Source organism: Rhincodon typus, chromosome 12 (genome assembly GCF_021869965.1).
Source record: "Rhincodon typus isolate 14 chromosome 12, sRhiTyp1.1, whole genome shotgun sequence".
Taxonomy (NCBI): Eukaryota; Metazoa; Chordata; class Chondrichthyes; order Orectolobiformes; family Rhincodontidae; genus Rhincodon; species Rhincodon typus.
The window spans coordinates 65,912,515-65,923,828 of NC_063343.1; the positions used below are offsets into that span (position 1 = coordinate 65,912,515).

At 43.7% G+C, this 11,314-nt stretch overlaps 1 protein-coding gene across 1 annotated transcript in view; it reads right to left on the reverse strand.

The window, feature by feature from the left end:
* gemin5 (gem (nuclear organelle) associated protein 5) overlaps positions 1–11,314 on the reverse strand; it is a 48,887-nt gene that overhangs the window by 35,140 nt on the left and 2,433 nt on the right. The window contains exons 3-5 of the mRNA XM_048603542.1: positions 10,834–10,966; positions 6,620–6,785; positions 1,068–1,280 (exon numbers count right to left, since the gene is read on the reverse strand). Coding sequence (XP_048459499.1) covers positions 1,068–1,280; positions 6,620–6,785; positions 10,834–10,966 — 512 coding nt within the window. The remainder of the gene's footprint in view (positions 1–1,067; positions 1,281–6,619; positions 6,786–10,833; positions 10,967–11,314) is intronic.

Genomic DNA, 11,314 nt, shown 5'->3' on the forward strand with positions numbered 1-11,314 from the left:
CCCCCCCCCCCCCCCCCCCCCCCCGCCCGTTTAGTTTGGGATTATGGTCTGCATGGACTGGTTGGATCGAAGGGTCTGTTTCCATGCTGTATGACTCTATTAACGTACACTTGTGCAGTTTGAATGTCTCTATTCAGATTCACTTAACACAATCATTTATTCATTTTGATTCCAGCACAAGATATGACTGTCACCAGCAAGGCCAACATTTGGTGTCTTTTCCCTAACGAATCAAACAGCTCCAGGTGAATGGTGGCATTACTGGTTTCTCCCCAGTGTTGTTTCCATTGAAACACATTTGGGGTCAGGATTAAGTGAAGACTATTTCTCTCCTTTCAAAGGCTCTTTACCCACTGCAACTAAGTAAAGCAGCTTACAAGGGTGAGAGCTCTTGAAATAGATTCCTCAAAGTTTTCAAGAAATAAAGGGGTTATCAAACAGACAGGATATGATGGACTGAAGATGATCTGACCGAGGGAGCTCAGCGAGGATTTTCCAGAACTCAGGATTTAAAATAAAAGCACACAGCGTCATGGAGCACGGAAACAGACCTTTCCGTCCAACCACTCCAGGCCAACCACATTCCCAAACTAAACTAGTCTGACCTGCCTGCTCCTGGCCCATATCCCTCCAAATCTTTCCTATTCATGAACAGATCCAAATGTTTTTGGAATGTTGTAAGTGTACCTGCACCCACTACTTCCTTAGGAAGCTCATTCCACGTGTAAACCACTCTGTGTAACAAAAAAAAGCTGACCCTCAGAGATGGAGTCTAATCTCAAACCTGATACTCCCAGGACAGGGACAGCAAGGGGTCAGATAGAGAGTAAAGCTCCCACTACATTGTCCACATCAAACACTCCCAGGACCGGGACACCTTCTCAGCAAGTGGAATTAGGAATACAGATCAACATGGGAGCATGGTGTGTCACCCAAGCCAATAGAAATCTTGTCTGAAAGGAAAGAGAGAACCAGCAAACGAGACAGAAAAGTTTTTAAAAAAGAGAGGGAAGGAAGCAAAGTGGGGAGGGCAAGAGACAGAAAGCAATGAATTGCCTGGTACTTACAGCTGTGACCTTGGATTTAATTCCTTGCCATAGAGTCTTGATGTCATAAGCACGCTGGAGGGAGAGGGTGTCCCACACCCTGATCATACTGTCACCCACACCTATAGCGAGGGAGCCGATATTCACAGGAGAGAATGCCAGGCTGTACACAAAGCCCCCAAGTGTAGGCTGCGTCCAGGAACACTCCAGTGTATTCAGATCCCAACACTTCACCTGGGGCAGAAAGGAAAACGACAATCAATCGAGGGATTTTTAAAATCAAATGGAGACAGAGTGAGCCAGCAATCAGGCAATAAACTGGAACTAACAGCATCTGTTAAACACTCACAGTCAGCGAGTTTAACATGTTATTAACCATAGTGGTGTTTACAAAGGCTCAGACATTTACACAGTGCTGAAGGATGCCATTCAGCCCACTCTCTCTGTGGTGGTCAAAGATCAGACTGCATTAATCCCATTTTCCAGCAGTAGCTGGAGGCTATGGCAATGTAAATGAATATCTAAATACTGCTCAAATGTCACGGGTTTCTGGCTCAACCTCCCTTTCAAGCAGATAGCTCCAGACTCCGAGTAAAATTAAAATTCTCCTTAATTTGCCTGTTAGCCTCTACCTCTGACCTTACCGTGCCCTGTAATAATTGAAAGATGTGTTTGTAGTATCTGCATGCTTGCTCCTCATCTTGTAATCCTCCATCAGGTCCCCTTTCAACCCTCACTGCTGCAAGGAAAACAACCTCAGCCTATCCAATTGTCCATCATAGCTCACACTGACCAAAGCAGGCAGCATCGTGGTGAATCTCCTCTGCACCCATTTTAGTGCAATCACATCCACCCTCTAATGTGCTGACCACGATTAAACAATAAGCATTTCTCTTCCTTCAAAGGCCCTTTCCCCCTGCAGCAAAGTACAGTGTCTCACGAGGGCGAGAGCTCTGGGAAGGGATCTCTCAAAGTTTTCAAAAAAGAAAGAGATTATCAAACAGACAATATGACAGACTGAAGATCATCTGACAAGGGAGCTTACTGAGGATTTTCCAAAACTCAGGAATTTAAAATACTCGTCCTGTTATGGCCTAATCAGCATCTTATACAGTTTCAGCATAATCTCCTTATCTTTTACTCTATGCCTCAGCTATTAAAAGAGATACCTTTATAACAATCTATCAATCAATCTGCCTTGCTACATCCTGTGGATGTGCGTATTAAGGTCGTTCTGATCCTCAGTGCTTTCTAGGGTCCTACCTTTCATAATGTGAATCCTTCCCAGCTGCACTACTTCACACTTTCTCCGTTTGAATTCCACTTACTACTGTTCTGCTCACTTGAACAATCCATTGATTCTCTTCTGCACTTTACTGTGTTAAAGCCTGTGCTGACTTTTCATTATTTCTATTTTATTCCTTCGGCAATTTTGGTTTTCAGCTGTGAACTAGAAACTGTGAGCTAAAGACGACTTTTGGACTGTGGGTAACAGCTTGTGGGAAAAGAAAAACCGACCAAATAAGCTTTTGATTATTCACAAGACTAGGTCCAGAAGAGAACATCTGTTGATTCATAATCAGACACTGCATCACAGGGGAAAAAACATTGTGTTTATACAGATAGCTGAAATTGGTTATTAGAAAGGAATTGGTTCCAGTAAGTCTGGGAGAGACTTTATGCTCAAGCAGATAGCAGATGCTGACTGGTTAACAGGACCTCTGGAGGAGATGGTCAGTCTCTCAGGGAGAGGTCAGATTTTGATCTGAATTTTGTGTTTTCTGTGGGAAAAGGAATCTGACTGTTGATGCTACAGCATGAAGATCTGAAAGCTCCCTGTCTAACCTCCCATGAGCGGCAGAAGAGAATTGAAAACTAAGTTATACTATTGCTACAACAAAAACAGAAGTTGCCAGAAAAGTTCGGCAGGTCTGGCAGCATCTGTGAAGAGAAATCAGAGTTAACGTTTCAGGTCTGGTGACCCTTCCACAGAACTTTCCCAGACCTGCTGAGCTTTTCCAGCAAACTTCTGTTTTTGTTCCTGATTTACAGCATCCGCAGTTCTTTCAGTTTTTATGTACTATTGCTGCTTTCATCCGAGTGAACTATAAAGATGACCCTGATCGACATCTTCAGAGAATCAAGAGAAACCAATGTCAATCCCTGTAAAATAACGCATCATGAAAGCCACTTAAGTAATCTGGTCAGTTTTGTTATTTACTTTCATTTGCCCCTTAAAATGTGTTTGTTTGTCTCATTGTCTTTTGTATGAATGGGGCTGAAAACAAAGGTTGTTTCGGTTTAAAACATAGACTAATTAGATTACTTTGTTGCTTAACTTTTGCTCTGCTGACGTTACTATATTGTTAATAAATTACTAAGTCTTTTGTTTAAGCTACAAAGTCTGGAATTGATTACTTGCGGAGCATGGGATTTGTTATTCAAAAGTCTGGTTAGGAACTATTAGGGTAAATTTTGAGGGTCTTTGCAGGTTTAACTTTACTGTGTTGTGGGAACACAGAGGTGGAAAGGCTAATTTGGTTTAACGGTCTGTCTTCAAGTCATAACAATGGTTATCCTCCTCACTACCATATTTTCATGCCATTTGCAAACATCTTAAGTCATATCCCTAAATTAAGGTTCTAATACTAACGTGCATCTTGAAAGGGCACCAGTACCAAGCCCTGCAGAACCACAATGGAAAGAGACTGATTGTCACAGATCGTCTTTCCACCTTCACCCCTTGCTTCCTGCCTCTCAACCAGTTTTGGATCCAAAATGCCATTGCCTTGGATCCCATGGGATACTACTTTATTGAACAGTCTGCCATGAGGGACCTTGTCAAAATCCTTGCTATTGTCTACGTAGACCACACCAAATGCATTACACTCATCAACCCTCTTTGTTATCGCCTTATATAAAAAAAACATATTTGTCAAATGTGACCTTCCCTTAACAAATCCATTTTGACCATCCTTGATTAATCCCCATCTTTCCAAATCATTTGTCCCCCAGAATTCTTTCTAATAACTTCTCTGCCTCCAACGTTAGACTGATTGGCCTGTAATTTTCCGGACTATCCTTTTCTATCTTTATTAATTAATGGGGCAACATCTGCAAACCTCTAGTCCTGTGGCACCTTGCCTGTCGCCAAATAGGATTTGGAAATTACTGCCAGGATCCCTGATATCTCCTCCCTCAATGTCCTGAGATACATCTCATCCACACAGTATTCACTCGTAAAGCTGTTAAAGCCCTAGTACCTCCTCCTCTCTCTACGTTAATTTCTCTTACAATTTCAGAGTCCCCCACCCTGATATCAAAACCTGCATTATCCATTTCCATTCCAACGCAAAGTCTTCCCTGAGGACTGACATATCTAATGGGTCCAAACACATTACGAATACGGTCCCTACTCTTTCCCTGGTCAAGCTTTTGTTCCTCACATAATTAACAAAACCAACTCTGTGGCTTTTCCTTTGTTCTACCCAGCAATGCTTTCTAATGCACTTTGTGAACTTTCCTCATTTTCTTTTCAAGATTCCCCTCTGTATTTTTTATACGCCTTTAGGGAGCCTGCCGCAGTCCAAAGATGTGCAGGTTAGGGTGGATTGGCCATGCTAAATTGCCCCATAGTGTCCAGGGATGTGCAGGCTAGGTAGATTAGCCATGGGGAATGCGGGGTTACAGGAATAGGGTGGGGAGGGGGAAGGGTGTCTGTATCTGGGTAGGAAGCTCTTTGGAGGAAGGCGGCGGGGAGCAGTATGGATTTGATGAGCTGAATGGCCTGTTTCTGCACTGTAGGGATTTGTGGGAGAAAAATTTTACATTGCAAGGGTAGATGGAAATTTCGGCCAAGACAGAAATTACATTGCAAGGGTAGATGGGAACTTAGGCCAAGACAGAAAAGGCAGCCTTGAGAGAAACTGATGGCATAGAGAAAGAATTTTAATTAGTTAGCATGCGGGATTCTAATGAGCTTAGCAGAAGTCGGGAGGTAGTTACTCAGACGGTGTTATCACTATGTGCATATTATCTTAGCTAGAGTTAGAGAAGGATCTTTTGATATATTGTCACTATACCAAGGTTTTAGGCTGAATTAGAGATGTCCCTTGTATCCCCGTGGAGCCTAGTTACTGATAAGCGAGAGCTTCAATCAAACTGTATATCACTCACTATGCTAGCTGCATGCCGAAGGTCATTTGAAGAAGTAATTATTAAGGAATCTGTAAAACAGCATTCCTGTTACCTCGAGCAGCATCTGTTTTCTTTAAACCTACAATGAAATGAATCAACAAACACAAGGGAACACCCTGCTCTGAAGTTAATGGTATAAATGAGATTGTTATACTCTGTATTAGCAGAGTCGGGTGCCAGTGGAGATCGACACTCACTCTCCTTGGTACCAAGTAAGAAAATAAACTGGTTCGAACGGGAGCTGGAGTCAAGTCTCGTTATTAGTTAAGCAGAAATAAAAATTTCTACAACAGGATTCTACAAGATCATGGGCATTGAGGTCTCTGTATCTGCCATAAGTTTCTCTTTTTCCTTAGCCTTAACCTTTATGCCCATTGACATTCAGATTCTCTGGTTTTGATCACAACCTTTGTCATCACAAGAACATAATTGTCCGGTACTCTTACTACTTCCTCCCGTTGCTCCAACACAGTCTGTTTTCTGCAAGCAACTGCTCCTGATCCACTGGGATCAAATCATATCAAATGGTAAAATTAGACCTTCCCAGCTTAGACCTTTCATTCCCAGCCCATCCTTACCTTTTTTGATAAATCTGATTTACGGTCACTATCTCCAAAATGCTCCCCTACTGATGCACCTTCCCGAGCTCATTTCCAAGTATTAGTTTCAGAAATGTCCCGTCCCTTGTTGAGCTATGCATTGGCTACAAAGTTCTGCTGAATGCAATTGAAACATGTTACTCCCTCTCTCCCTCGCACACTGAAACTAACCCAGTTAATAACTGGCTAGTTAAAAGCCCCTGATTTCTTCCTTATTAAACTATGTGTTCGATTCTCTCTCTCTCCCCACCTTCCAACTTGTTTGGCAGCCTATAGTACATACCCAGTACTGTGATTGCTCCTTTTGTATTTTTCACTTGTACCCTAATGGCCTCATTTGATGATTCTTCCGATACATTGTCCTTCTGTACTGATAGAATTGATTTCGTGATCAATATTGCAAAATTCTCTCCTCTTCCATGTTTGTCACTATCTCATCTGAATACCCTATAACCAGAAATGCTGCGCTGCCAATCCTACCCAACTTTCGGCCAAGTCACGGCTGTAGTTATGATACCATATGCCCACTTATATATCTGTGCCCTCCCTCAGCACATTTATTGATTCCAATGGCGACTGTAAACGGTTGGTACCCTTGCACTGGGCGTGCAGTGCTAAGGATGGTCAAGGCATGTGGCATGGGCCAGACCACGCATTAAAATAACATGCAAAAAAAAGTGGCTGAGATGCTTGTTCACAGTAAAACACAACTGGACGTGACCGCGTTCTCAGTGACGGGCAGTGGAGCAGGTTTCGAAAACAATGTGAAGCACTCACATCTCGGTCCATCGAGGTAGAGAGCAGCAGCTCACGGTTATCCTGGAGGGAGACCGAACTCAAGTTGAAGACGATCCTGCTGTGGTTCTGTCCTTCTGATGATGACCCCAGCAGTGTCCACTTCTGCTTCCCCGCCTTGGTCAGATCCCAGAGCAGCAGCTCTCCCCTGCAAATAAAGACAGTCATATTACAACATATCTGGGAAGGGTGCACTGATAAATGCAGCCTCGCTGTTCCACATGCTGTTACCAGACTATTTCAAATCAGACTGCCAAGATGATCAATTTACCTGACTAACTGGTTTCAGGACAAAGATTATTTCACACCTTGTTTCGTCATTAACAGAAAATAGCTATTTACTGTAAACAAAATTATTGTTTAACAGATGCCAGAAAAATGATGCACTACATAACTTAAACTATGCTGCTTTAAAATTCTAAGTGCACACACACATCTGAAATAAGACAGATGAAAGTCAGCCGGTTTGACGCAAGTGTTGTGTTTTTAAAAAACAATTAAATTAAAATAATTCCTGTAGATCAAAAGTCCAGATCACAATGTGTTTCTCTTAGTTTGTTTCTTGCACTTTTAGCAATGATGGCAAAATGCTATTCGCATAAAGATGGCGGATCTTCGATTCAGTAGCTGATTGGTTGGTCCCAAGTCTTTTCTTGGATTAGAATGCTCACTTTTCAGAGTTTCCAGGTTCTTTTCCCTCTATTTGAGGCAGAGAGGTTCCTTGTTTGTTGGCTTTGTGGCTGCACTGCCCTCAAACGTCTGTAACAAACTATAGCTGGACCAAACAAACAGCTGTCATCAGGCAGATTTTCTTTAACTCAAAGACGCCTGGTGCTGCTATGTCTCAAATAATGTAACAACCCAAATGCTCCAAAACATATGCCGCTGGACTTTTTTTTTCCAATTTGTTAAACTCTCCTGTTACAAAACCAGTGTCCAACTTCCGTTTTCGCATATAATTTAAAAGCAAAAATACGTGGACCCTTACAATCAGCACCAGGTTACACCAAGTCAACAGCAAAGAACCAGGCCATTTGGCCTATCAGGAAAATGCTGGCAATACAGCTCCTCACAAGCTTCCTCCCACGTTGACACATCCTTCTGTTCCTTTTTCCCTCACGTGTTCATCCAGTTATCTCTGCAAGCTATGTATGGTGCCTCATTTCAACCACTCCTTGTGATGGGGGGGGGGGGGGGGGGGGGGGGTGCTGCAGTGTGGTGGTGGTGGTGTCCACATTCCAACACCTCTGCAAATAAAGTTTTCTATTGACAGTCCTTCATTTTGGTCAAAGGAGGGTCCAGACCCGAAACGTCAGCTTTCCTGCTCCTCTGATGCTGCTTGGCCTGCTGTGTTCATCCAGCTCTACACCTTGTTATCTCAGGATTTTTTAGTTTTAGTTTTCAGTAGTGGTTGCTGGATGTGGAAGTGGTTTCTCCTCCCTCTGTTAGACCTCAAATGGAAACACTGTCTTCGCATCTAGCCTGTAAAACCCTTCCATAATGAGCAATACTTCCATCAAATTAGCCCTCAGTCTTCTCTAGGAGATGGGGAGCAGGAAGGATGGTTAGTAATTCAGAAGCAAAAATTTTACTTTAAGCATGATGTAGAAACCTCATTAAATCTCAACAAGCTCACCCCCCACCCCCATCTCTTTCCCATCAACCAATAAAGATTTTCCAACCACTCTTCAATGACTGCAAAACACACTAAATGTCAGATTTTCATGTCACAGACTGTTTTTCTTTGTTCTTCCAACAAACACTGGACTTCACAGCAAAGCCACAACCCATGAAACGGCCCTCAAACTGAGGGGCTTGCTCAGCCATTTCGGAGGCTAATTAATAGTCAACCACATTACTGTGGGGCTGGAGTCGCATGTAGGCCCGGAAAATATAGCAAATTCCCTTCTCTAAAAGAACATTATTGATACAGTTCTTTTCTAAACAAAACTCAACGCCTGTCACAGACTAGCTTTATATTCCACACTTAGAAACCAAATTTAAATTCAGCCAACTGCAGTGGCAAGATTCAAACCCATGGCCTCTAAGCATTAGCCTAGTCACTTGACCAATAATCCTGATGCAATTACCTCTAGGGCTTTGAGTCCCCATTACATTTCGTTCCTAAATCTCCAGATCCCAATTTAATTTTAAGCAGTCATTTCCACTTATCCCATCACAAACATCTCAGCAACTTATATTTGTGTAGTACCTTTAAATTAGAGGAACAAGGTGCTTCACAGCAGTACTATAAACCAAGGAGACACTGAAACAACAGGGAAGTATTAAAATCAACAAAAAAAAAACACAAAGCTCGGACAAAGCAGTCTCTGAAGGGAGGAGATCAGGGTGAAGTAGTTTAGGGACAGTTTCTTTTTCATTCACTTGTGGAATATGGGCGTTGCTGGCTGGGCCAGCATTTTTATTCTCCGTCCCTAACCGCCCTTGAGAAGGTGGTGGCGAGCTGCCTTTTTGAACCACTGCAGTCCACACGCTGTAGGTTGTTCCATTAGGGAGGGAATTCCAGGATTTTGACCCAGCGACAGCGAACGAAACGTGATATATTTCCAAGTCAGGATGGTAAGTGCCTTGGAGGGGAACTTGAAGGTGGTGGTGTTCCCATTGTATCTGCTGCCCTTGTCCTTCTAGATGGAAGCGGTCGTGGGTTTGGAAGGTGCTGTCTGAGGATCTTTGGTGAATTTCTGCAGTGAATCTTGTAGATAGTACACACTGCTGCTACTGAGCGTCAGTGGTGGAGGGAGTGGATGCTTGTGGGTGTAGTGCTAATCAAGCGGGATGCATTGTCCTGGATGGTGTCAAGTTTCTTGAGTGTTGTTGGAGCTGCACCCATCCAGGAAAGTGGGGAGTATTCCATCACACTCCTGGCTTGTGCCTTGTAGATGGTGGACAGGTTTTGGGGAGTCAGGAGGTGAGTTACTCGCTGCAGCATTCCCAGCTTCTGGCCTGCTTTTATAGCCACTCTGTTAATGTGATGAGTCCAGCTGAGTTTGTGGGTCAATGGTAACCTCCTCATGGATGCTGATAGTGGGGACCCATCGATGGTAACAAAATTGAACATCAGGGGGTGGTGATTAGATTGTCTTTTATTGAAGATGGTAATTTCTTGGCATTTATGTGGCACGAGAGTTACTTGCCACTTGTCAGCCCAGGCCTGGATATTGTCCAGATTTTGTTGCATTTGAACATGGACTGCTTCAGTATCTGAGGAGTCACAAATAATGCTGAACATTATGTAATTATCAGCAAACATCCCCACTTTTGACCTTGAAATACAAAACCCTAAAGTATGGAAAGAGGCCATTTGGCCCAGAGTCCACACCAACCTTCCAAAAAGCATCCCACCCAGACCCACCCCATCCCTGTAACTCCGCATTTCCCACAGTCAATCCACCTAACCTGCACATCTTTGGATTGTGGGAGGAAACCTGGAGGAAACCCACACAGACACGGGGAGAATGTGCAAACTCCACACAGACAGTCGCCCGAGGGTGGAATCGAACCTGGGTCCCTGGCACTGTGAGGCAGCAGTGTTAACCACTGAGCCACCGTGCCGCCTATGATTGAGGGTAGGTCACTGAAGCAGCTGACAATGGTTGGGCTTAGGACACTACCTGAGCAACTCCTGCAGAGATGTCCTGGAGCTGAAATGACCGACCCCATTCCCCACCCCCCAACAAAAAACAACCTCAATCACCTTCCTTCGTGCCAGGTATGACTCTAATGAGTGGAGAGTGTGCCCCCATGCCCCCCACCCCCTCCAGTACCCATTAATTCCAGTTTTGCCAGGGCAGCTGAGCTTGGGACCCAGGCAGCTGCAGATACAGCTAGAAATATTGCAGCAATTATAAATTGGGAATGCAGATGCCAGAAATCTCAGGGTTATTTGTGGAGCTGGAGGAGATTAGAGATTGGGTTAGGGTGAGGCCATGGGAGGGATTTGAAAGCAAAGATGAGAATTTTAAGATCAAGATGCTGTTTGACCCACAGCCAGTCAGTCAGTGAGCACAGGGTGAGAGGGGAATGGGGTAACCGCAGTGAGAACATTGGTCAATCTTTGAACTGTCAACCTGCCATAACAATATAATCTCTTCTCATCCAGGCATCATTTCAGTATGTTGCCGTGTCATAAACCTTTGTACATCAGATTGTCAAATCAGCTGGTCTGAATTTCTTACCCAAAACAACTGGAGAACAATTGGGTGGGACAGGTTCGAGACCAATGCACTGTCAGCCAAATCCGCTCCTTTATTCCCACATCTGTTCCTCCTCCTCTTCGTTTTAGTGATGGCAACTTCAAAGTGATCACACCTTGAAAGAAACGAAAGAAATTCAAGATTCTGAACAGTCATTTCCTATGAGGCAGCCTGGAATGCTTTACTGAGCATCCAAGGCGTTATATAAATGTAGCCCACTGTTGTTGCCGCTTTACAAATGGCTCAAGCTCATTGGACCAAGAGTGAAACTTCCTGTGATACATGGCCAAAACACTGCAACATTTGGTTAGTGATAATTCAGTCTAAACACAATTTAATCAGAGATAGTAGGAACTGCAGATGCTGGAGAATCTGAGATAACAAGGTGTAGAGCTGGATGAACACAGCAGGCCAAGCAGCATCAGAGGAGCAGGAAGGCTGACGTTTCGGGCCTAGACCCTTC